This window comes from Stenella coeruleoalba (genome assembly GCF_951394435.1).
Source record: "Stenella coeruleoalba genome assembly, chromosome: 4".
Lineage (NCBI taxonomy): Eukaryota > Metazoa > Chordata > Mammalia > Artiodactyla > Delphinidae > Stenella > Stenella coeruleoalba.
In genome coordinates this window covers 103,679,886-103,706,611 of record NC_137149.1, presented here as the reverse complement: position 1 = coordinate 103,706,611, position 26,726 = coordinate 103,679,886, and the positions used below count along the sequence as shown (strand labels likewise).

Genomic DNA, 26,726 nt, shown 5'->3' with positions numbered 1-26,726 from the left:
CGCTGAGCCCACGTCCGGAGCTTGTGCTCCGCAATGGGAGAGGCCACAACAGTGAAAGGCCCACGTACTAAAAAAACAATAAAATATACAAGAAAACTAATTTATGCCCCTCATTGACCTTTTTCCCCCTCTCCAAAATTGGATAGTGCTATCAACTCCCCAGGGATATTTTTAGCGTCTAACTTTAGGCTGTGAGTTTTTTTGTTTTTTGTTTTTTTTGCGGTACGCAGGCCTCTCACTGTTGTGGCCTCTCCCGTTGCGGAACACAGGCTCCGGACGCGCAGGCCCTGCGGCCACGGCTCACAGGCCCAGCAGCTCCGCGGCACGTGGGATCCTCCCGGACCGGGGCACGAACCCACGTCCCCTGCATCGGCAGGCGCACTCTCAACCACTGCGCCACCAGGGAAGCCCTAGGCTGTGAGTTTTTTAATAAAAACTATTAATTCTCATCTGTCTGTTTCATAAGAGTGTCAGGATGATGAAATAAACTAATGTGTGTGAAAAAAGTCTTTGCATTTCAGACTATTTCAGGAACGCTAGACAGTAGCAGCGGTTGATCGAGGAAAAAAGCAAAAACCTCGTAAAAACCACTATAGAGCATTTCGCCGTGAGAGTAAGTTTGACACTCTGAGGCTCCCGTAGTCCAGCTCGCTTTAAGCGCCAAGATGGCGCCGCCGGCCGAACTATCCATGTGCTGTTTCCGGTCGTACTCGGAAGTACGACTCCCAGCCGTAGCTGGGACTCTCGGCAATTGCCAGCGGTGTGGGTTTTTAAAACTGCTCGTCGCGGAGCCAGTCAGCAGCTAACATGTCTAGCAGAAACAATAACAAGCTGCCCAGCAACCTGCCGCAGTTACAGAATCTGATCAAGCGAGACCCGCCGGCTTACGTGGAGGAGGTAGGAATGCGGCGCGGTGAGGCTAGAAGCCGGGACGCGGCTGGTTGAGACAGTGGCTGGAGGGAGGCGTGGAGTGGAGCAGGGATCCTGGCTCGCCTCGTGTTCTGCTCTTAAGTTCAGGGGTTCCTCGAGAGGAGAAAAGGGGTTAAGGGAGAGACATGCCACAGGGTTCGTTCCCCACCTTTTGAAATCTGCTGCCCGTCTGGGTTTTCTGCCTGCTCCATAGACCCTGCTGCCACAGAAACACCATTTAAAAGACCTCATTTTTGCTTTAGGGGTTATCTCCCGATGTCACTGAGGTCGAGAGACAAATGGTCCACCCCCAACCTCTGACTTCCAGACAGGTTTCTCAAGACTTTTCTTTTCTGAAACCCCTAAATGGAATTAGTCTGTAACAGTGGATGAAACTTTTGTTTAGATTGTTTTCCTCCGACGTCTGTTTCCGGGAGCCCGCGCTCTGTTCCATGGACTGTGTTGGGAAGGAGGGAGTATTCTCAAGTATAAGGGACAGACATAAGAGCTTAGTATTATCTAGTTAAAAAACAGGATTCAGTCTCATCGGAAGCTGGCATGACCTGGGTGTGAGAATTTACGTCAGGAAAAGATGAAGTTGAAAATTAGATTAGGTCCAGACCGTGAGGGGCTTTGTATACTGACCTCATACAAATTGTGAACATTAAAGGTGTTTGAGCTGAGAAATGACAAAATGAAAGTGATGATTTTGCTACATTATTTTGGCAAGTGCTTTCTTCAGACACCCATTTTTCTGATCGGCATTAAACAGGTATTTGCTTCAGTTACTTGTATGTGCAGATGGCTAACACAATTATTCATCTTTTGATTGCCCTTCTCATTTCCCTCCTCCCCCAGATTTTCACATAGAAATATTTATGTGAATACATTTTAACAAATAGCGGTCTCAGTGGTTTAGGTCACCAGTAGAGAGAGACTTTCCAAAGATTCAAGAGAGTGGAAACAAAGACTAAGGAACAAATACAAGAAGTTAAGTAATATAGGTGAGGCTTTGAGATGTGTAAAGCACTGTAAACCATTAGCCAAAGTAATAGCTGAGAGTCTGTACAGCGCTGTATTTAAAAGCAATGGTTTCAAAACTTAACTCTGTATCCCGGCCCAACTGTTGACCAATTGTGTAACTAGAGAGGGTTAACCACTTGAGCCTACGTGTATTTTAATTTGTGAGAAGGAGATAATACCTACAGAGGATTACTGTTTCATTCACTTAACAAATATTTTTGCAAATTCACACATATTGTACCTCAATTTGGAGCTCACTGAACCAGTTAGGGCTGGTAATATAAAGAAATACTCATTCTTGGGACTTCCGTGGTAGTCCAGTGGTTAAGACTCCACGCTCCCAATGCTGGGGGCCTGGGTTCAATCCCTGGTCAGGGAACTAGATCCCACAGGCCACAACGAAGCTCCCACGTGCTGCAACTAAGACCTGGAGCAGCCAAATTAAACAAAAAAGAAAGAAAGAAATACTCATTCTCCTTCTGAGTGTCTCTCTCTCCCCCTCCCCTTCCCTTCCCCCTCTCCTCCTTTCTCCCTATCACTCTATCTAACACATATACACATAGTTTAAAGCCATGGCCTAGGCATGAGAGTGGCTGTAGGGTGTGGAACTGAGGCCTTGTGAGTTCCAACATTAGATTGTTGGGTTGTTGTTAGGATTAAACATAATTAAATGAAATAATGTACATGATGAGTTTGGCACGTAGCAAGTGCTGAATAAATGGAAACTATTATTATTTCTGTGTGTCTGTTGCTTTTGCCTGTTAACACATCTTATCTAGAACTCCAGGATAAAATCATAATTATTATTTAAAAGAAGGGGAATTTTGACTGGAGAGCTTTGTGTACTTGAATTATAATTTACATTTTCTGACTCACATATTTCTGCAGATATTAGTGCTCTATATACATGGACAATATAGTAGGCGGTCATTTAGATAGTAAATGGCAGTAGAGAGCCAGATCTGAGTTTTTGACTCTTGTTTCACTGTTCTTTATACCTTACTACCTAAATTTCTAATGATAAGGGAAAGGGTCTTTAGATTACCCAAAATGTGCGCAGATTTTTCAAAACTCATTTTGAAGAATTCTGATAAGGAAAACATAGTGTTTCTACATACCTTTGCCACATCTTTTTCTCAATGCCATTATCAAAGATTTCTAAGTAATTTTTAATTCTCTACTGAGAAAGTCTTATAATAGAAGGTGACCAATTTAAATTTTATTTTTCTACAGTTTCTACAGCAGTATAATCACTACAAATCCAATGTGGAGATTTTCAAATTACAACCAAATAAACCCAGCAAAGAACTGGCAGAGCTGGTGATGTTTATGGCACAGGTAAGAAGATAATTTTTGAGTAAAACGAAGACCAGTTGTTGCACACAGCTTGCAGAATATTTTTCACTTACACCCAACCTCATTCCATTCGGGAGTGGAAACTTAATTTAAAAAAGAAAATTAATTTTCCCTTTTTGCAGATTTTATTTCCTCCTTATGTTCAGTTAGAGGATTTCACTAGAGCTTTTCACAGAACCAACTGGAGCAAAAAAGCTTTCAAACTATTTGTTTTCTTCAAATTCATCATAAAAGCAGATTCTGAATCATGTCACATACTTTACTAAGACTAGAGGAAATAGGAAAGGGGTCAGAGAGATTAGCATGTAGAAGAAAAATAGATGGTTTGGAGCCATCTACTTCTATGAAACATAGCCTTTTATTCTCCTTTTGCAGGACATCCTTAATATGTGCATATGAATCATAGGAGAGAAAGAAAAACTTCAGAAGAGCCTTTTTGCTTTGTTACAGATTGGTCACTGTTATCCAGAACATTTAAGTAACTTTCCTCAAGAGCTGAAAGATCTTCTCTCCTACAACCACACTGTCTTGGATCCAGATCTCCGAATGGTAGGACCAGTAGTTGGATTGATAAATTGTGCTGTGTTCCCGTGTGCGTATAATATGTGTTTAAAGGAGAACAGCCTGTCATCTAAACATCTTTCTAAAATGTAAATCAGTGTGTCACCCGTACCTTAAAATCCTTCTGTGGCTTCTCATTTACACAGAATAAAACTCAAACTTATTAACTTAGCCTGTAAGTCCCTACATGATTTGCTTCCTTCCTGTGTTTTTGACCTCATTTCCTTTTCTGCTGCACTCCTCTCTCTGATCTCTCAGTTCTACCAGTATGCTAACCCTGCCAAGATGCTCTTTTCCCTTTTTTGATTAGGTGATTCCTTCTGGTCATTCAAATCTCAAATGCATGAAGAACCCTAATTATAACCTATAGTTTTTATAAAGCTTAGTTTAGACATTTATCTATTAATTGGCCAGTTTGAGCATTTAAACATTGTTACCTTAGTGATTGACATTGGGTCCTGTCTGGGATCCCCTTTACCAGGCCAGTGCTCCCATTTCCCCCACCCGCGGGGAATGTTGGCTGCTAATGGCCCCCAGCTGCCCTTTCTCTGGAGCACTGTCTTCAGCTAAATGGGAGCCCTAGCACCTGGGAAGTGGCCCTCCCAGCCCACAGGTGGTATCTGACTAACCCAGAGGTTCAAAAGCCCAACCCTTCCCAAGGTCCAACTTTGTGTTGCAGTTTGTGCTCCAGGGCTTCTCTGTAATCAGACTAAAGCTAGTCTCCAGCCAAGGACACATCCTTGCCCAGCTTTTCTCTGCCCTATCCTGCTTCTTTTACTTCCCTTGTAGAAGAGAGCACACCCTGGACTGACCTCTGTAATAAATTGGGTTCTGCTTCTAGGGAACCCAACCAGAGGCATTTTCAAATTTTATATATCAGCTTTTCAAACACCTTTACAGCTGGTAGAACTTACACAAATATTATGATCTCAAAACCTACTAATATCCTTTACCAAAACTTATAAAAATGCTAAGTCTGTAGATTCAACTTTGTTTCTTATTCTTGCATTTTCCCAGGCTTTCTGTAATTCTTCAATTTTTATACTTCTCTAGGATTATCTTAATTTGTTCTGGCCAAAAAAAAAAAAAGAATACCATCTCAGACAAACCAAGGTTGGAGTCTCTGATTAACTCTCAGTTGGGACATGGGACCTGGCAGCACAGCCTAATAGGCTTCAAACTTGAACCATTACAGAAGACTTTTACTTAGGTCAAGACTTAGGTCAAGTCCTTGTGGGCCATACAGATTTGAGATTTTGAGTGTGGAGACTTAGTGTCTTTCCAAGTGATTAGGTCTTCTTTAAGTTTTGTGTGCTAACAGTACCCAACCAGATTGGTCTGCAGGCATTATTAAATAACTAAATGTGTGTATATTTCTTTATAGTGTTTTATGATGACTAGTGGGTTTTTAAAAATAATTAGGACGTTGTTAGGAAGCAAGGGATTGAGTCTGTATAATTAGCATTGCTCTTTAGAGTGTACTTGTGAAAGTTGGTGGGAAGCAAGGGTGCTACAACTACCATTGGGCCGTTCTTACTACAAACTGTATTTCAAAAGAATGCCTTGTAAGGTCACAAATTCAGTTTGATTATCCCAATTTAGTGTTATGTTATTGTAACCCACCTTTCTTATCTCTGTGGATTTACTGATCACTGCGTTTTTCTATGTTGACCCTTCCTTGACCTCCTGTGTAAAGGAGCCCTCCTGCAGTCACTGTGTATTAATGTTATTACCCTGTTTTATTTCCTTCCTATATGAGGTATACCTGTTGATATGCTTACTTGCTTGCCTGTCCCCTCTTCTGCTCCACCCCCAGTGTAAGCTCCATGAGGGCAGAGACTTGACTGTTCTGTTCCCATGCCTAGAATAATGCCTAGTTAATAGAAGACATTAAGTGCTTTGGGGATATACTTGCTCCATTTTCTCATCCTAACTTTATCATTATCTTATAGTATGTTTCTTTTTCCTTCCTGAGACATTTTGCAAAGCTTTGATCTTGCTGAGAAATAAGAATCTCATCAATCCATCAAGTTTGCTAGAACTCTTCTTTGAACTTCTGCGTTGCCACGATAAGCTTCTTCGAAAGGTAAAGAGCAAAATCACTCCCCGCTCCGCTCCATATCTCATTCTTCCTGGCAGTGACATGAAACGTATAGCATTTGGAGTCTCTTCATGCTTCATACTATTGGATACAGCTGAGAATAATTTTGATAGGAAAAAAATTGACCGTTGTGTGCATGCAATATAATGGTGATAGCTAACATTTATTGTTTACTTTTTGCTAGGTTACCATTTTCAGAGCATTTTACGTATTCGTTTACTCACAAAGTGCCATGAGATAGGGGTTATTGTTGTTATTTTATAGATGAAAAGGCTGAGGCACAGAGAGAGAGAGTGATGTTCCCAGGGTCACACAGCTTCTGAGTGGTGAGGCAGGAACATAAACCCAGGGAACCTGGCTCCAGAACCCAAGCCCTTTTCCTCTATGCTGTACTGACCAGCTAAATCAGAGCATGGACTGGACACTCGTGGCTGTAACCACTCCCAACCTCTTCCCCCCAAAACTGACTTTTTTTGTTATTAATATTTCCCTGTGACTTCGTGTTTGCTTGTATAAGTAAGACCAGAAGTTGAAGATTTATGAAAGAATTTTAAGAAAGAGAAACTAAAGTTTACATACATTAACTTAAAAAAAATTTTTTTTTTTTTCAAAATATTAAGAGACTGCAACCATTTGATTTTAGCAATTGTACTTCTTGGACTAACTTGTGAATAAAAGTGATCCAGGGGAGCATATTTTGGGTACCATTGATATTTGTAAAAATCCCAATATTGTCTTGCATGCAGTTAGGGGCTTGGACTTTCCTTTTTATTTTTTTAATTTATTTTTTTAAAGTTTATTTATTTTTGGTTGCATTGGGTCTTCGTTGCCGTGTAGGGCTTTCTCTAGTTGCGGCGAGCGGGGGCTACTCTTTGTTGTGGTGCTTGGGCTTCTCATTGCGGTGGCTTCTCTTGTTGGGGAGCATGGGCTCTAGGGCACATGGGCTTCAGTAGTTGTGGCACACAGGCTCAGTAGTTGTGGCTCGCGGGCTCTAGAACGCAGGCTTAGTAGTTGTGGCACACGGGCTTAGTTGCTCCGTGGCATGTGTGATTTTCCCAGACCAGTGCTCGAACCTGTGTCCCCTGCATTGGCAGGCAGATTCTTAACCACTGTGCCACCAGGGAAGCCCCGACTTTCCTTTGTAAAAACAAAACAAAACAAAAAAAGCAAATGTATTGAGATGTAATTCACATACAATGCATCCATTTAAATGTACAATTCAGGGGTTTTTAGTGTAGTCACAGAGTTTTGCAACCATCACCACAGTCAGCTTTAGAACACTTATAGCACCCTCAAAAGAAACCCCATTCCCTTTAGCAGTTACTTTCCATTTTCCCATCTGTCCCAGCCCTAGGCAACCACCAATGTACTTCTGGTCTCTATAGATTTGCCTACTTGGGATAGTTCGTGTAAATGGAATCATATAATATGTAATTGTTTTGTGACTGGCTTCTTTCACTTAGTGAAAGTGAAAATTAAGTGAAAACACTTAATGTTTTCCAAGTTCATTCATGTTGTAGCATATGTAAGTATTCATTACTTTTTGTTGCCAAATAATATTTCATTGTCTGGTTATACCACATTTTGTTTATCCACTCATCAATTAATGGACATTTGGGTTGTTTCCACTTTCTGGCTGTTATGAATAATGCAGCTATGAATATTTGAACATTAGTTGGAAATTCATTTTCATTTCTTTTGGATATATAACTAGGAGTGGAAATGTCGGGTCATATAACTTCATATTTAACCTTTTGAGGGTAACTTTCATTTTGCTTTACCTGCTTCTTTTTGTTTGTTTTATTTGTTTTTGGTCTCTTTTGTGATAGAATGAAAAGTGGGCAAAGTTAAATCCTCCAGTACATTTATATTTCTCTCCAAATTAGGCAAGGTTAGAAATGTTGGTTAATGTGTATATGTTTTTGTTTCTTTTCCTCAGACTTTATATACTCATATTGTGACTGATATCAAGAATATAAATGCAAAACACAAGAACAATAAAGTGAATGTAGTAAGTACCCTTTTGTTTTCCATGTTTGCAGCATTGTACTACAGTATCGTGCAGTTTATTAAGTCTTCTTTCTCCTCTTTTTCTTCAGGTATTGCAGAATTTCATGTATACCATGTTAAGAGATAGCAATGCAACTGCAGCCAAGATATCTTTGGATGTGATGATTGAACTCTATAGAAGAAACATCTGGTAATATCTATGTACCTGTCTCTTTCGAAATAGTCTTTTATTCATTTGTAATTGCCACAGAACACATACACAAATATTTTTCTTGATTTTGAGCCCTTTAATATATCTCTGCCATAGATTAAGTTGGAAGTAAAACTATGGAGGCAATCCAAATGACTAATAACAATATTGACTACCATTTCTTGAGCACTTGCACTATGCCTTACCTCATTCAACCTTCAGAACAGTGTAATGTAGCTTATTTGGGATTATTCTCACCTTATAGGTAATGAAACCCATAGGTTCATAAGTTTAAGTTTAGTAGCTAGTAAAAGGCAGAATTGAAATTCAAACCCGATCTGTCTGACTGAAATTCGGGCTCTTTCTACTCTGCCTCTCTGAAGATTTTCAAATCAATTTACCTTATATACTTAAATTATCACGTTTCATAAACTTTGACTTGTTGGTACAGTGTCCCAACTCATGTCTTTTGCTTTTCTTATTCACTAATTTTTTTTTAAATATAAAAGTAATATTCGTTGCAGCAGAAGATTTGGAGAAGCTAGAAAGTTTTTTTTTTTAATTATTGATAGTCCCACCCCCTAGAGATAATCAGTTAATATTTTATGCTATTTCCTCCTGTCTTTTCTTTAATGTGAATTTTAAAGTATGGTTGGAATTTTGCTGTATTGTAGTTTTTTATTGGTTTTTTATTCCGCCCCCAGTTATCTTGAGTAGGTTTTATGTCATTAAAAATTCTTCAAAAAATACATCTGAATGGCTGCATAATTTTCTGACACAAGACTGGGCTAAAATTGAATTAAATGTTTGCCTGTAGTTGACTATTTAGCAACCCGTGACTTTTTGAAATATTACAAACTATGAATTTTAACATGTTAGAAATATTTATTTATTTTGTGCCATTGTCTGTGCTGTCAAATACAGTCGAATGAAAATTCACTTTAAAGCACTCAACTGTCTTCCCCCAGGAATGATGCCAAAACTGTCAATGTGATCACCACGGCATGTTTCTCTAAGGTCACCAAGGTGAGCACGTGTATGGCTGTGTGAAGGCACTGTCTGTGAGTAGCCCGCTTCTCCAGCTAGAAGGTGAAGGAGATGGGTATGCAAGGAAGAGGTGGTGTGCGGACGTGCTGCTTGTGCTTAGGCTGCTTCCCTGGTTTATCTGCGCTTTAGAAGAGTCACGCAAAATTATGAGTTTTTAAAATGCTTGGTATTAAACGATAGCCTTAGCGTTTATTTTGTTTTCCTCTGTAATTCTTGACTGCTCTTTTATTGGACTCAGGCACAGCTGAAAGAAATTTAAGGACTTGGTTGACTTTCTGTTAGAGGGGCTATATCACTTTTCTTGTGGGGGCATGTAGAAGTTCCTGACTTTCTACTTGAAGGATAACAACTGTGTAGAGCCGGGCTAAGACAGATGAGCCCAAATCCTACCGTTCTTTTTTTTTTTCTTCAGATCCTAGTTCATATGCATGTGTAAAATATAGACAAAAGTATTTATTCTTTGTTGTAAGCTGGGATGAGTAATTGACTTTGAATTGGTCTTTAGATATTAGTTGCTGCTTTGACATTCTTCCTTGGAAAAGATGAAGAGGAGAAACAGGACAGTGACTCAGAATCTGAGGTTAGTTTAAGCATAGATACTTCTGAACTTTACAGTTTAGCAGATTTTATTATTGTTTTCAGTACAGATTGTAAAAGTTGGAAAGAAACTTAGATGCTACCTTTATCCTTTATTGAGTTCTGCCATGCTGAGATTTTATTCTAGTTAGAACTTGTCACTTACATTCAGAAAGCTTGGTTAAGTAACTAATAAAACTTAGATTCATTCAACCTTGTTCTTGGTGCTAAAGCTATACCTATATCTCACTATATGAACTTAGAATAAAAATTACTGCCAATATATTTTTGAGGTTGAGTGTTGACATCATCGAAGTTTAGAGTGGAGAAAGGGAGAAGGGTAGTACAGCATCTTTAAAAGGAAGAATCAGGATTTATGATGTCATGAAATTTTCTTTATTAAAAAATATTTTTTATTAATATTAAAAAGAAATTCCCTTCCCATTTTAGCATTTTGGTAACGAGTACTGGAATATGGGATAACACCTTTTGTTATTACTTTAGTAAATAATGTATGAACAATACATTCTTACTGTATAAAATTTCAGATACTATAGATAAAAGTTATCTTGATCCTTTCTTATTTGCACTTCCCAGTTCCTTCTTCATAGATAACCATTTCGTTTCCCATGCATTTCTGTGTGGACGTATATACATATTGTCTTATGTGTGTGGTCTGTTTTTAAAACATATAAATAATATATGTATTATTTTGCAACCTGCTTCCTTTGTGATGACATATATAGATGTACCAGTGCATTTAGATATTCTTCTACTAGTACATATAGATCTACCTCATTCTTTTAACCTCCACATAATATTTCAGAAAATGGATGTACTATAGTTTAAGCATTTCCCTGTTGATAAATATTTGTTTCCAGTTTCCTTTTTCAAATAAAAACAAAGTTGCATTCTCTCTGTGTATTAATACTTCAATAAAAACTAAAAGCAAAATAAAAACAGAAGTCAGTGTTGCAGTGAAAATCTTGGTATGAGCCTGTTCCTGCAGATAGGCAAATTTGTTTTTTATTGAATTTTTAAAGTTGTGTTTATTTTTAATAGCTGCATGCAAAGAGTATAAGTACAAAGAAGTGATTAAAAGGGTTATTCCTTGCTTCTATGCAGATTTTCCTTGTTTATAGTTTTACAAAGTAGTTTATTCTTCAGGATGAAGGACCAACAGCAAGAGACCTGCTAGTGCAGTATGCCACAGGGAAGAAAAGCTCCAAAAACAAGAAAAAGTTGGAAAAGGCTATGAAAGTCCTCAAGGTGAGACTTGTACCTGGGAAATGAGATAAGAATCATTAGAATGCAGAATATGTGTTCTTTAGAAAAGCTTTTAAGCATTTGGAATAGAGAAAATAGCATTTTGAAGGACTTAGAAATGTGTGATGACTTTTTAAGCCCTAATTTTTTAGATGAATAAATGTTTTCAGCTCTCCAAGATCTATGGCTTGAATAAATTAATTTGATTAAATTCATTTGTTTTGATCACGATGTCTTCTCAGAAGAGTATGCAAATGAAGTACATTTTGTTTTGTAATAATTATTTGAAAGTCATTAATTTGGTCCTTGTGTGTTTTTTAATGTTCATATTTCCAAATCTCTTTAAGTCTCACAGGTGCTAATAGCTAGAACTTTTTGGCTGCATTGGGTCTTAATTGCTGTGCACAGGCTTTCTCTAGTTGCGGCGAGCGGGCGCTACTCTTCGTTGCAGTGTGCAGGCTTCTCATTGCAGTGGCTTCTCTTGTTGTGGAGCACGGGCTCTGGGCACACAGACTTCAGTAGTTGTGGTGTGCGGGCTCAGTAGTTGTGGCACACGGGCTTAGTTGCTCTGAGGCATGTGGGATCTTCCCAGACCAGGGATCGAACCCGTGTCCCCTGCATTGGCAGGCAGATTCTTAACCACTGCGCCACCAGGGAAGTCCCCAAGGTTTAATCTTAAAAACCACCTTTAGTTCTTCTAGTTGCAAGAAAGGTTTTTGGAACAAAGATTTTTTGTTTTTTCTTTTTAATTAGTGTGATGGGGACTTCCCTGGTGGTCCAGTGGTAAAGAATCCACCTTCCAATGCAGGAGACCTGGGTTCAGTTGCTGGTTGGGGACCTAAGATCCCACATGCCACGAGGCAACTAAGTCTGCATGCCACAACTATTGAGCTCGCATGCCTCAATGAGAGAGCCCGTGTGCTGCAAACTACAGAGCCCACATGCTCTGGAGCCCATGCACCACAACTAGAGAGAGAAAACCCACGTGCCACAACTAGAGAGAAACCCGAGAAGACTGTATGCCGTAAGGAAAAGATCCCGCATGCCTAAACAAAAGATCCAGTGTACTGCAACTAAGACCCGATGCAGCCAAAAAAAAAAATAAGGAAAGTAAATAAATATAAATGGTGTAATGGACTTGATAACAGCCTTTTAGCACATTAGCACATTTAATCCCAAGGGCCTCTTCACTGTAATTCAGAATGTAAATGTTTTCCTCTCCCTTTCTTTCAGAAACAAAAGAAGAAGAAAAAACCGGAGGTGTTTAACTTTTCAGCTATTCACTTGATTCATGATCCCCAAGGTACTATAATTATGACCTCCCAAGTTCCTTGTTGGCTTTATCTGCCTATTTAGATTCCTACCTTCAAGGTTACCAGGGAATATAAAATCCTTGGCACTTAATAGACAATCAGTGAATGCTTAGTTGTTACCTATTGGTTGTAGCCTAGAGAATTCTATTCCAAAGCAGTGATTCCCAATCCATAGCAAAATAAGAAAAATATAGAGGAACAGCTCTCTTTGCAATTCATGTCTTTAATAACATAGTACTTGTACTATAAGACATTGTGCTTGACCAAATGAAAAATTGACAATCTTTTATTAGTCCCTTTTTTTTTTAACTGGTATGTGGAAACCAAAAGTTTGGGAAGCCCTGTTCAGAACACTAGTTCTCAAACTAGAGTGCACATTGGAATCACTTGGGGAATTTATAAAACTATACTGGTACTTCGGTCCTGTTATTCCCAGAGACCGATTAGGTGATACGGGGTATGGCTGGGCAGTGGGGCTTTTAAACGCTCTCTGTATTTTAGTTTTAGTTTGCCGACGCTTCCTCTAGGTCCGTGTTTCTCAGACTTTAAGGCACATACTGATCACCTTGGGATCCTGTTAAAGTACAGATTCTGTCTGATTCAGTAGGTCTGGGGGTGGGGCCTGCAGTTCAGTATTTCTAACAAGCTATTAGGTGGACAGCTGCTGGTGGTCTGCGGACCACACTTTGAGAAGCAGGGCCCCAGAGAGCTATAAGTGGACCATCTGTCAACAGTAACTCAAGATGTTGATGCTAAAAATCTTGGAAATCCTTAAGACTTAACTTTGGGCACCACTGAAGGTATATTTGCCCGTGTGTGAGTCTTTTCACCTTCGGTCATGCCGCTGTGTTTACCATCCTGGTTCTGCAGAGTGATTTCAGGCACAGCCATACCAGAGTCAGTGACCAAACTACTGCTTTTCTCTACACCTGCTAGATTATGTTGTATAGACCATGGGCCCACGGTATACTTCTCTGATATTCTCCTTTCCAGATTTTGCAGAAAAACTACTGAAGCAGCTAGAGAGCTCTAAGGAGAGGTTTGAAGTGAAGATGATGCTCATGAACCTCATCTCCAGATTGGTGGGAATTCACGAGGTTTGAATTACATTATGTTTCTCTTGATGGATATTAGAAGTGGAATTTTTCTTGGTAAAAGGACAGTAAGGTAGAGCAGTGGCTTAATTTTACCCTCCCAAACCATTTAAACCCATACAGTTTACAAAGGGATAAAATCTTTCACTCTGAAAATAGCTGTTTTTGTCACTTTGTTTTCTTATCACTTAGTATGGATGTTGAATTGTACATGTATTCAGTTTATGGACAGACTATTTTCTGTTTTTCTACTTTTTATTTTATTTTATCTATGTTTCACTTATACATTTTCCTGAGCCAACAGAGCCCACATATTTTTATCAACTGTTATTACATTTCACAGTTCACCCCTTCATAGCTTTCGTGACTTCCAGCCCACTCTAGCAGGAGGATCATGTTTGCAAAGCTGAATTCTCTGGTCATTCACTTTATATTAAATTAGACTGCAAGAGGTCTTTGGTGGTATAATGTATATATATTGTGTATACATATGGAAACCACACACATACTCAGACTAACTGCCATTGTAGAAAAGGAGGGATGCCCAGAAATTCAGCCCATGAAGAAATGACCATTGAGGTTGTTGTCCATAGTTTTGCTCTTATAACTAGTGCTGTTCTGATCATCACTGAATGTGTTGCTTTCTTCAAAAAAAAAAACAAGAAGTAAAACAGGCTCCTTCATTGAAAATCAAACAGTATAGACCTATATCAAGTTACAAATGAACAAATGCACTTATTCCATTTCTCTAAGAAAAAGTTAACATTTTGGTGAATAAATTGCTTTTTCTACATGGGCTGCAGTTCTAAAGCAGGATTACCAGGTCAATTCTTGTTACATTTGTGCAACAATTTCAAGTCACAACTGAATCTGAGCTCAGTGGAAAAGCAGAAGTGATTCTTAATTCAAGCATGGTTTGATGGAAATGATACTGGAGTTTCACAGCTGGCTACAGTTGAACACTCATCTCTGTATTGAACCCAAGTCTTCCCTTTTACTTCTCTGGTCCTGGTTTTGCTCTGTGGCTAAAATAGAAAAAAATTTATTCTCACATGATGAACTTTGAAAAAGGCTAGGCCATCTCCAGAGTTTCTCTTCTTGAAGTTAAAGATTACAATTGCTTTAATAACTGGATCCTTGTCTCCTTTATCTAGGTAGACTCCAGAGTGTTAGTGGTTTCTGTCTAAAATATGGAGCTCAGAGTAATTCCTCCAGTGTGGTTGGACTGGTATCCCATAACAAAACTAGACTGTGGGTTTTTTGGTGATCAGATTACACTAGGCACTATTCAGATTTGAGTTACTATTATCTTTGAAGACTAAAAAATTGGTTCTGCAATTTTTTTGAAAGAAAGTTGCTTTTTGACTGCCCTTTCACCCCCTGGTTTATTCTGAGTACACTTCCTTCTTCCTTGACATAATAGGATAGCAACAAGGCCTTCCTTTCTTTGGTTAATACAGCACATTGAATCATCCTGTAGCATGAATGCTTGTTGAGAAAAAAAGAAAGTAAAAAACTGATTCCCAGTTAGTTGAGCTTGGTGATATAATTGCATCATGGAGAAATGAAACTCCACAGCTCAGCTAGATATATATTAAAGTCAGTGCATTCTTCTTTCCACAGCTTTTTCTCTTCAACTTCTACCCCTTTGTGCAGAGGTTTCTGCAGCCCCACCAAAGAGGTAAGGCTTCCACTTGCCATGTTCCTTTGGTGGCCTTGGGGTTAACCATCCAGAGTCTTTTGTTCTGGAATTAATACTAAAGACAAGAGTTAGGAGTGAAGGGTGTTCTGCTTCAGAGACAAGGAGAGAAACCTGTGTGTTTTCTTTCCAGATTCTGCCATGAGGTAATTGTTCTCCTTATCAACTTTAAGAAACAATTATTTGAGGGGGGGAAAAGCACCAAAACAAAGTGTTGGTTTCTCAAAGCAAGTCTTTTTGTAATACTATAAATACTCATGTGAAAGATTCTAAAAAAGAATTTTGACTATTTATTGTAACTTCATTATAGATACCAGGGTTTAACTTACTGCTTTCATTGCCCTCATTTATATTCTTAATTAAAAGCAACATGAAAGCAGGAAGGAAGAGATGGTTGTTTTTGCCTTTGAACTTGAACCAAGATAGGAAAGAAATGAACATTTATTGAACATTCAACATGAGCCAAGCACTGTGCTAAGTACTTTACATACAGTCATCTCATTTAATCCTCACTTCAATCCTGAGAGGTGTAGAAAGAAAGAAAAAAAGACCAAGATCACTCAGCAAACAGTGGCTGATTAGGCTTCACCTCACTTCTTTGTTTTGCCAGAGGCCTTGTTCTTTATCCATACTGCCCCTTTAAAGGGAGTTTGTGTATATATGTGTTTGTACTTATTCATTGATTGAGTGATTTCTAGTCTGAGCACTGCATTAGACACCAGTGAACACAAAGTAACATCCTCACCTTCATAGAGCGTATATTCTAGAGGAAGATCCACAGAGTGCTGTGTGTAATATGTCCAGGTGACGGGAAGTATTTTGAGGAAAAAGGAAGCAGGTGAGGACAGTAGGGAGTGCTGGGGTGGGTTCTGTCTAGATTATGTGGTCAGGAAATCACTTTGATAAGGCAGCAGTTAAGCAGGGCCAGGAGGAAGCGAGGCAGTGACCTATGCAGATGTCGGGGTTGGGTGTTGGGGCAGAGGAAGCAGCAGTAGCATTACGGCCAGCGTGTGCTGGCCATGTTTGCCGTGGTCCTGAGGGCAGGGCAATAAACTGACTGTGGCCTTTCCCATCTCTGACCTTTTTAGAAGTAACGAAGATCCTTCTGTTTGCTGCACAGGCATCTCATCACTTAGTACCCCCAGAGGTGAGAACTCTTAAACTTCACTTCTGTCAGGATCTAGTGCATACGTAGCCCTGCCACTAAGTATATCATGGTGGCTTTTCCCACAGGGATTACCGTCCTCCCTGCCTTTTTGAAACTGAGTAGAAGACACACTAGCTCTTAAGGAGATATCCATAGAAGTTTACTCATAGAAGTAAAAACATTTTACTGTAGAAAGTAAAGTTTATTTTGGACAAGTTGTTGAGAATTCTGGTTTTGTTTAATTGCCAAATTTTATGCTGGGGAGGGCAAGAATATCAGTGAATTTATAGTGATTATTATTCAAAACTGATCATTTCTTTCTTTGATTCAAATAGTGTTGGAGGATCGTGGGTCAAAGCAATTTTTAATCCATGTTGAGAACTAATATTAAAGGCGAGCCACATTTAATCTGAGGATAGCTAAGAAGAGGGCTGAAACCCAGAGTGGAATGTTTTTTTCAGTCTTCCTCAGTCTTGATCCTTCCAACTCCCAAACCGAAGGCGGAGGGCTGTTTTTCCACTGCAATAGTTTATGGTCCCTTCATCGTCAAGCGTTTGAGTAGGTGTAGACGTTTTACCAGCACTCATATCCTTTCTCTCCCTCCCGTTCAGATCATGCAGTCATTGCTCATGACTGTGGCCAACAATTTTGTAACCGACAAGAACTCTGGAGAGGTCATGACAGTAGGGTATGTAGAATGTGGCTGTAGGCAGTGGGTATGGTCGTAACGCACTGGGTTTGCTTTCCATTACCAGGATGTAAAATTTCATCTATTATGTGCTCTCTGCAAAAACAGTTTAAAGTACACTTCAGTCTTCTCAGCAGGCTTGGTATTTTTAATTTATTGGTCAGAATTTTGAGCCAGAGAAAAGATATTTGCCCTTCTAATCAACATTTTGTTTTTTAACTAGCTGTGCCTCTTTCAAATGAATGCTTGTGTGGCAATCTAAATGTTTTTCTTCTGTCTTCTACCCTGAATTCCTATCTTCCCTGGAACAAATGATTCGTTATGGAATCATTTTTTAATCCCAAGGCGGTTCAGTGGCCCTTTTGATTAATTCAAAAGCACTTAATGAGTGTGACACTAATTTAAGGACGACTCATCTGTCCTGATACCTAAGCAGTATGCTGAACAGCTGCTTTGTATCTCCCTTGGAAAATACTGCTGGGATAACAGCCCTAAAGACCTTTAACTTTTCCTTATTTGACCTAGTACTATCTCCCCTAGGGTTGGCGAATAGATGCTGCTATCATATACAGGCACGCTTCCTTTTATTGCCCTTTGCTATATTGCTCTTCACAGATACTGCGTTTTTTTTACAAATTGAAGGTTTGTGGCAACTTTGTGTGGAGCAAGTCTATCGGTGACATTTTTGCAGCAGCATTGGCTCACTTCATGCCTCTGTGTAACATTTTGGTAATTCTCACAATATTTCAAACTCTCCACCAGCAAAAAGATTATGCCTCACTGAAGGCTCAGATGAAGGTTACATTTTTAGCAATGAAGTATTTTTTAATTAAGTTACGTACTTTTTAAGACATAATGCTATTGTACACTTAATAGACTACAGTATAGTTAAACATAACTTTTGTATGTACTAGGAAACCAAAAGATATGTGTGACTCACTTTATTGCAGTGGTCTGGAACCAAACCTGCAATATCTCTGAGGTATGCCTGTATTTTACAGAGATGACACTGTTTCTTATTCTTCTAGTAGAGGAAATGGCAGTAAACTGTCTGGAATCAAAGCCCTCTGAGGCTCCCCACCCTCACACTCTATCATGCTGCAGTTTTAAAGACCTAAGACCTATAAAACCCAACTTACATTCCTTTTGATTTAGTCTTTTTAGAAAATATTCTTAGGTTGAACCACATGAAACTGCTGGGGGGTGTTTTGTTTGTTTTAATTTATTTTTTTCCCTTTTTTAGAATCAATGCTATAAAAGAGATAACAGCTCGATGTCCTCTAGCCATGACTGAAGAACTTCTCCAAGACCTGGCTCAGTATAAAACACACAAAGATAAGAGTAAGTGGTGTGTTATTCTCAGTAGATCAAAGAGTACAGAGTAGTTCGTTTTTACCTCAATAGACTCTTTGCTCTGAAGTTTCTAATTAAAGGTATTATTTTCCAGATGTGATGATGTCTGCTAGAACTTTGATTCAGCTCTTCCGAACACTGAATCCTCAGATGTTACAAAAGAAATTCCGGGTAGGTGAAGCATACATATGTTGATCAAGGATTTGGTCTCAGAAAGTGAGGATAATTTCCTACAATTTGAGTTTGAGTATTTCTGATGCTTCCATTAGGAGTATTGGTGATACATGTAGTTTTATTCTTTAAGCTCAGAATAAAATTGATTGAATACTTTTGCTTAACAGTTTTATAGTTGGTATATGCTGTTTGAGGTTGAATGACTCTTATAGACCTGTTAGACTGTTTGAAGTCAGTAACTGATGCCAGCATTGAACAGGCTATTCCCTAACCAGATACTACCTCTTTCAAGTTGGGACAGAGAAAGATGCATGTATGTAACAGAAGGAGAGATCTCAAGACTTAATTGAAGTTTCCTGAGGTGGATCAGAAGAAAGCAAGAAGGGGCTTCCCTGGTGGCGCAGTGGTTGGGAGTCCGCCTGCCGATGCAGGGGACACGGGTCCGTGCCCCGGTCCGGGAAGATCCCACATGCCACGGAGCGGCTGGGCCCATGAGCCATGGCCCCTGAGTCTGCGTGTCCGGACCCTGTGCTCCGCAATGGGAGAGGCCACAACAGTGAGAGGCCCGCATATCGCAAAAAAAAAAAAAATAGAAGAAGAAAGCAAGAAAACAGTGGGCAAAGTTCTGTCTGGGGGATTTACTTTGACCCAAGACGTTGGTGGACTGTTTTTGTCATTCAATTGCTTCCATTTTTTGTGATTCTCCCTCTCAATTCATAATCCTGGAGAATCCTTTTCATGAATAATGTTTTGCAGTTTAAGCACCTCATTAAAAACTACTTCCTTTCCTTTAGGGTAAGCCTACAGAGGCCTCCATAGAAGCAAGAGTGCAAGAATATGGAGAACTAGATGCTAAAGATTACATTCCAGGAGCAGAAGTTCTGGAAGTTGAAAAAGAAGAAAAAAATGCTGAAGATGATGAAGGTTCATTTTTGTTTCACCATTATTCAGGACAAAATCACTCCTACTATATCTGTATTGATCTTGAAATCTTTATATTGTTTGGACATTCATCCAGCAGATGCTTCCTGGTAATGACTATGTGCCACGCCCTGTTACGGGCACTGAAGGTCAAATGGGCATGGTCCTGCTCTGAGAGAATTTACATTCTGGTGTAGGAAATGCCTTTTCATGTCCTTCAGATTGGCTGCCCCTTATCAAGGGCATGCTGTTTGACACTTGGGAAAGATAATGGGTTTCTTTTGTTGCCTAGAAAAAATAATGAAGATTAGTCTATAGCGATCCTCCTGTTGACGGAGAATGCTTATTGAACTGGTCAAAGAATGCTTGAGGAACTCCATTCTCATTTCTGGGGTTAGCATTTACTGCATTGGTTGCTAGGGTCCTTTCTTCTTCCTGTTCATCCCTTCATTATTTCAACAAAACTTTCGTAAGCATTAGCTATGAGCCAGCCACTGTCAAAGCAAAGAGGAATGATATGGTTCTTGTCCTTGAGGGTCTTTCATAAACAGCTAATAAATCATTAACAGGATTTATGATTGGAGTGGGGTATAAGGGCTGGAGAGAGGTCAGGTCCACCTCAGAGGTTCAACAAAGGCTTCAAGGAAATCGTGACCCATGAGCCGTATTGGGAATGATTAGTGAGCAATGGTAGTATAGTGGAGACTTTCCAGGCAAACTGTGAGCAAAGTACTGAAGGGTTTAGGAAACTATTAGAATGTAGGATACAAGGTGATGCACAGAAGGCGATGAGACTAGGGATAGAGGTGGGGCCTCACGTGAGTGGCTGTGTAGGCCATGCCTAAGAGCTGGGACACTGTCTTACAGAACATGGGCATCTGCTGAGAGACTGCAGGTATCCTTCATTTTGAAAGCTTACTGTGGTAGCTCCGTTAGGATCTCTGATACCTCTTTACTGAGGTGTCTACAAGCTTCTTATACAACCAAAAGTTTCTACCTTTGTTCTCTGAGTGACTTGTTTCTAACTAATTTCTCAAATGTATAAATGTGCTTAGACAAGTTAAATAACTTGTATGTGGCCACTGTAAATGTACAAGTACAGTTCTGATGGACATGGCTAGTTTGGTGGAAAGAATGTAGGCTCTAGAGTCATATATGATTTTTCCTAATTTCAGTGTAGGCTGCATTTCTAGCAGTGTGGCCTGGGGCAGGTTACTTAACTCTGGACTCTATTCCTCTTTTGTTGAGTCACGAGGGTTAGAGAAAGATTGTAAAGTTTCGGCTCATGGTGGATAATTGATCAGTGGTTATTCTCCGTTCCTTGACTTAATTAAATTGATGTGGTTTATTTAACAGTAATACTGCTCAATTCTTGGTGAGCATCTATTTGAGGTTCATTACCTAAGTTTTCTTTTGCTTGATTTATCTCAGTGTACCATGAACACTCAACATAAAGTGGGTGCTAATGGGGTGCTCTTTTTCACACAGATGAGTGGGAAAACACGAGTCTCAGTGACGAGGCAGTTTCTGATGGCGAATGGGTTGACGTGCACCATTCTTCCGATGAAGAACAGAAAGAAATCGTGAGTCCTAAAATGTCCTTTTCTCAGTGTTGAGGGGCTGTGCCCTCACTGGAGCCAATAGCCGTTTAAGCCTGTGTTGTGTCCTTTCAAGTCTGAGAAGCTGAACAGCATGCCCTTGGAGGAGCGGAAAGCCAAAGCCGCCGCCGTCAGCACTAGCCGAGTGTTAAGTCAGGAAGACTTCCAGAAAATCCGAATGGCCCAAATGAGGAAAGAACTCGACGCTGCCCCTGGGAAAGCCCAAAAGAGGAAATACGTCGAAATAGACAGTGATGAGGAGCCCAGGTAAGACAGTGTGTACACCAGGTCTTCAGTCAGCTCACGTGATTATGAAAGTATTAGGAAAAGGAATTCCATCCTTGTTACACATTACGTTTTTTCCTTCACCCCAGGGGTGAGTTACTTTCTCTTCGGGACATTGAACGCCTTCATAAAAAGCCAAAGTCTGACAAGGAGACAAGACTAGCAACTGCAATGGTGAGTGGGGCATGTCATTGCCTAGTTGTCTAAACAGAAAGCAGATAAAGTGAAATATGCCTCAGAACTTGTATAGGCACAGAACTGCAGGGTTTTTTTGGCTGCATTGGGTCTTCGTTGCTGCGCGCAGGCTTTCTCTAGTTGCGGCGAGCGGGGGCTACTCTGCGTTGAGATGCGTGGGCTTCCCATTGCGGTGGCTTCTCTTGTTGTGGAGCACGGGCTCTAGGTGCGCAGGCTTTAGCAGTTGCGGTGCGTGGGCTCAGTAGTTGTAGCTCGCGGGCTCTAGAGCACAGGCTCAGAAGTTGTGTGGCGCAGCACCTTAGTTGCTCTGCAGCATGTGGGATCTTCCTGGACCAGGGATTGAACCCGTGTCCCCTGCGTTGGCAGGCGGATTCTTAACCACTGCGCCACCAGGGAAGTCCTTGCAGTATTTTATTTTAATGTTTTAAATAAAAGTATAATTAGCATAGAATAAAAGGCACAGATAAGAGGTGTTCAGTTAGATGAGTTTTAACAACTTGATAACCACATATGTAACCACCGTCTAAGACAAGCTGTGGAGCACAGAAAGGCCCAGTTGTATGCTCACGGTCTCAGGGAGGCTCAGTGCATTTACCAGAGCTATGAGAAAAGCAGGGGAATGTTTAGTCATTAAAGAAAAGCCAGAGACAGTTAGAGCTGCCTCAGGCAAGTCCTGTGGCTGTTTGCGGCTGCAGCCTGCCTACCTTTCCAGCTTCATTTTCTCTACCTTGACTTGTTTCAGACGCCATTCCAAATGGGCTCCACATTACCCTCTATTCCATTTGTACTGACACTTGTTTAGATAAGTTTGAAAACCCATGTTCTTTCTCCACCGCAACTTTGCATATACTATTCCTACCTGAAATGCTCTACTCTTCCCTCCTTCCCTCCTCACCAGGAAGGCCTTCATCCTGCAAAAAACAGCTCACAGGGTCTCCCTCTCTCCTAGGCTCCTCTGGCCTCTAAGAAACCCTTTCTTCCACTGAGCTCGCCTTGCCCAGTTACAACACATCATGGTCATTTCTTCCCCTAGACTGAACTGAGTCTCTGGGGAGCAGTGACTGTGTGTTCCCTCCACCTTAGTGTCCTTGGCGTCCAGCGGAGCTGGCACAGAGGAGACGTGTGTGTTGATGAGATAACTCCTGCAGTGGTATTTTTGTGTGTGTGTGCTGATAGGCTGGAAAAACAGACCGAAAAGAATTTGTGAGGAGAAAAACCAAAATGAATCCATTTTCCAGTTCCACGAATAAGGAGAAGAAAAAACAGAAGAACTTCATGATGATGCGGTATAGTCATAACGTCCGGTCAAAAAATAAGCGTTCCTTCCGAGAAAAGCAGGTGAGCTCAACTTGAAGCATGACTGGGTAGAGTGATATTGTTGTTCTAAGACTTCTCTACATTTGAGTGGAGTTGTGCCTTCTAAAACCTTGTATTATGTGTGTCTTAGGATTAATGGGGTGCATTATTGGAGAGCATGGAGAGGTGGAAAGCGGTCAGGGCTTGTAAATCCTAGACCTGACTTTGTTGAGATTCAGCTGTGTGACCAAAGGGAGGCGATTTTCCTCCTCTGTAAATAAAGGAGTTTAAACTAGATGAGCTCTGAGGTCCATTCCTATGCTAAAATTTTCTTGACATTGCATCTGTGAAATATATCGAAATTAACTGAATAATAATTTTTGAGTGTTTATTATATGGTACTTTTTTCCAAAAAGCAATAATTATATGTGGTAATATCTCAGTAACAGTTTCAGGAAAGCAGTACAAACTAACAGTTCTGTTGTTGGCATGATCCTTTCTCTGTGTACCCTTCTGCAAAGCCATTATGTTTACAGACGTTTGGAATTGTGTTTTATCCATTTTCAGTCTTTGATGGGTAGTCCTGTGCTGCTCTGTTGGCTTGCTTATTTCATAATTCATTGTAGTAAAACAAATTTATGTTTTTATATCCTCCTCTACTGCCAATGTACCAGAATGTATATCTAAATGTACTAGGAAGAATCTCTAGGAAGTCAGGTCAAGGGAAAAATAGTGCCACATTCTGAACCAGCGTTCCTAAATTGCAAGCCAAGGATGAGCCTCCCAGACCTGAATGTGACAGCCAGCTCTCCAGGGCAGGGCTCCATAGGTGTGGGAACCAAGTCAGTATGACTAACTCTGTTTATTTAATCATTCTAGTTCTAAGCTCTTCAACAATGTTATGTAAGTAATAAAGTGGCAGTAATTTTGATTAGAATTTGTTGAAAGTTTAGGTGAAAGGAAAGGTGCCATTAAATAGTCTGAATTTTGCCAATTCAATTTAAATGCGTGGTTGAATTGATTAAATTCATTAGTTTATCCTTCCCCTGCCCTTTATAAGATTTTTGGGTCGAGGAAGTAATGACCATCCAGTTGGCAGGCCTTGCTTCGTTTTGAGGTTTTTGTGACCTTGCTACATGTTATCTAGGGGTGTTCCCCCAGCCCCTACTTCCTCTATTTTTTAGCATGCTTTTTTTTTGGCACGATAGAGAAGCCTTGCTTTGTTCCTGTCAGTACCTCTTTCAGTATAAAATACTTCTCTCAAAGATTGAAGAATTTTGTAAGAGGAAGTTGGTTCACTGGATATGTGCTATAGTTCATGTGAACAATATGAACAGGTACTGTGATTAAACCGACTTTACAAATGAGAAAATAAGACATAGATAGCTGAATCTGAGAAATACCTTCTTAGCCACGCGAATTAGGTTAAAATGCACTGGTTGATTTTTTTTTTTTCTACCATAAGCGTCCCAGTTACTCTGCATATCTACAAAGACATACCAAGACCCAGATCTGAGCTAAAGGCAAGGAGTCAGTAACTTAAAGTCATAAAATTCAAAAAGCTTGATTAGAGCCAGGCAACTTCCACCCCCAAAAATGCTTTAAAGTTTCTAGGACTCAGAGAGTGGTGGTTGCTTGGGAATTAATGGAATCACATCCATCACACACTTAAGATGTATACGTTGACCTTGGTTATCTTCTTTTTATAATTTGGGTTTATTCTTAATAATCTTTTATTTAATATTCTGTTGTTTTCTTTTGGGAACTGTAAGACTTTATAAGGACGTTCATAGGTTTGCTGTGAACGTTGGTCCTGTGGTCTTTTTCTGTAGATCATATTTACATTTTTTTTTTTTAATCTTCCAGCTGGCGTTACGAGATGCTCTCTTGAAAAAGAGAAAAAGAATGAAGTAACTTCCAAGCAAGTTTTCCATTCCAGGGAGAATGCTAAATTCTTGTCATTACTCTGAAAACTAGTACATTTAGAATGTTTACATTAAAAAGTCCAAAAGCACTATATTGTGAAAACCACAGTAAACTTGGTAGCTTCTGGTGTTCTTATTTTAGAGATGGGTAGGGGTGGGAATGTTTGAAATGTAAACAGTAATGGTGTTGTAAAATCATTTTCATTTAGTGTTCATGCAAAAAATATATATAGAGAGAGAGAGGAGAGAGAGAGAGAGTGCCTATTAATTGTCACTAAAGATATAAAATTGAATGAGCCACAACTCCTCACTCAAGGTATTTATAGCCTATTTCTAGGATGGGGCGAGGGGCAAGTATGTATCTGTGTATTTACAGTGTTGTATAAATAGTTCTCTAGTAGAGATAGGTTCATGCTTCTATGGGGTCACAGAGGCCTTATGGACTAACTCTGCAGGGGATGGGAGTTATATATTCTCTTAAAACAGGACAATGTTACAAGAGTAAGAGGATCTTACTTGTAAATAGGCTTACCTGCTGAAAACAGGTCCCTGCTGTACAGATTTTGGGTAGACAATATAGCTTTTTTAGTCCATCCATCCAAAAGATGTAATTTTTTTTTTAATGCCAGATACTGGCTTTTTGGTTAAAACCTTGCTTTTTACATTGCCTTACGTATAAATAGTAATCTTGGAGTGGCCTCAGTTCATCATTTGGGCTGCTCATTCTTTCATAGAGGAAAAAGAAATTAGATTGGTTTCCTCAGCCTTCCTTCACCCTGTAATATTTTCATCCCACCGTTTGCCATGTCTCACTCAATAAAAGGTTTCTAATGTCAAATAGGTACTCTGTGCTGAGTGGTGTGTGTTGTTTCCCTTCACTAGGTGTGCTTGAGTAGATTTCAGGGGTCACCGCACGAGAGCCGTGGTCAGCTGTTTGCAAGTTGTTGCGTTTGGAAATAGTTTGGTGCCCTTTGTCTCAGATTTCTTAGGTAGTGTGGTAGTTGGGGAAATTGCTTCAAGCTAGAGGAAAAGGCAATTTTCTGCCCACTCAGAAGCTTCTAAAACCACTTTTCTTACTCCTTTTCCAGCGTCTTCTGTTCACTTTCTCAGTTCAACTTCAGTTTTATTTGAATGAAACTTTGTGACTTTTCCTAAGACGCCCCATACACTGGGGATTAGTTATGAAGACCTTGCGGTTTATTGATTAAATTGCACTGGCCTAGTGAGAGGAGCCCTCAGTCAACCCCCAGCAGCTTCAGCGATTCACAGGAAGTGTCCGATGCACGTCTGAACGTTTCAGATCTGAAACTCCTCTCTTCTCTCTTTGCATTTTTGAACTGGGTGTCTCCTTATGTGTCTAGCTCCAGAGAGAAGTAAATAAAATTCAAAATGGCCAGCTACCTAGGGTCTGTAGCTTTGCTGTGTGAATTGTGATGATGCCTGGAACTTCCATCCTTCCCCTAGACTTTCCCACCCCACTTAGCTGCCAAGAGCCCAGTCCATTCTGTGTTCTGACTTCTGTTCTTCTACTACTCTTAACTGAGGTTTGTATGGAAGCTAGGTATCTGGCTTTAAAAGCTATAGCCTTAACTTCTACTTCCTTAATCCTGTAGTAGGTTCCTTTTATTGTTTTATAAGTCTCTTGAGAAGATTTTCTGTTTACCGTAAATTTGGAGGTCAGATCCTCACAAGGATGCTGCCAGCAAAGGCAGAGTAACCTTCAGGGTGACTTATACATTGAAGAAGTCACCAGGGTTTGAACTTCAGCTTTCTAGTCTCAAATTTTTGTCAACACTGAGAATGGGTCCATTTCAGGGATGAATTCACATTGTCCAAACTCATAATATATATAAAGTAATGTGTAAATCTAGAATACTGATATATATGTGATCTTACCAAGTTCTTCTAGAAAATAAGCTCCACAGAAGGCAGACTTCTATGCTGTTTGATGCTAGTTCAGTGCCCAGTATGTAGGTGCTCAACAAATATTTGAATACCT

The 26,726-nt window shown here is 39.9% G+C and overlaps 1 protein-coding gene across 2 annotated transcripts; it reads left to right on the top strand.

Moving 5' to 3' along the window:
* Window positions 1–689: 689 nt before the first annotated feature.
* SDAD1 (SDA1 domain containing 1) lies at window positions 690–26,143 on the top strand. Of its 2 annotated transcripts, XM_079919773.1 has the most exons (22): window positions 690–897; window positions 3,166–3,270; window positions 3,739–3,837; window positions 5,825–5,935; window positions 7,890–7,961; window positions 8,050–8,150; window positions 9,119–9,176; window positions 9,703–9,777; window positions 10,941–11,042; window positions 12,273–12,342; window positions 13,346–13,449; window positions 15,070–15,127; window positions 16,234–16,292; window positions 16,904–16,980; window positions 18,224–18,321; window positions 18,428–18,504; window positions 19,302–19,431; window positions 20,917–21,011; window positions 21,103–21,293; window positions 21,401–21,485; window positions 22,683–22,844; window positions 24,669–26,143. In XM_079919773.1, exons 1-22 carry the CDS (start codon window positions 808–810, stop codon window positions 24,714–24,716), a joined length of 2,067 nt encoding a protein of 688 aa, XP_079775899.1. In that variant the 5' UTR covers window positions 690–807; the 3' UTR covers window positions 24,717–26,143. The 2 variants fall into 2 exon arrangements, with proteins under 2 accessions (XP_079775899.1, XP_079775900.1); XM_079919774.1 differs by lacking the exon at window positions 24,669–26,143 and having other exon boundaries at window positions 22,745–22,844.
* The last annotated feature ends 583 nt before the right edge of the window (window positions 26,144–26,726 follow it).

Bases quoted from the DNA above. Each gene is read 5' to 3' on its own strand.
- SDAD1 (XM_079919773.1), top strand. From the start codon at position 808: ATGTCTAGCAGAAACAATAACAAGCTGCCCAGCAACCTGCCGCAGTTA. The intron at 13,450-15,069 runs GTTTGAATTACA...TTCTTTCCACAG, and splicing joins GATTGGTGGGAATTCACGAG to CTTTTTCTCTTCAACTTCTA. The intron at 16,981-18,223 runs GTATGTAGAATG...TCCCTTTTTTAG, and splicing joins GGAGAGGTCATGACAGTAGG to AATCAATGCTATAAAAGAGA.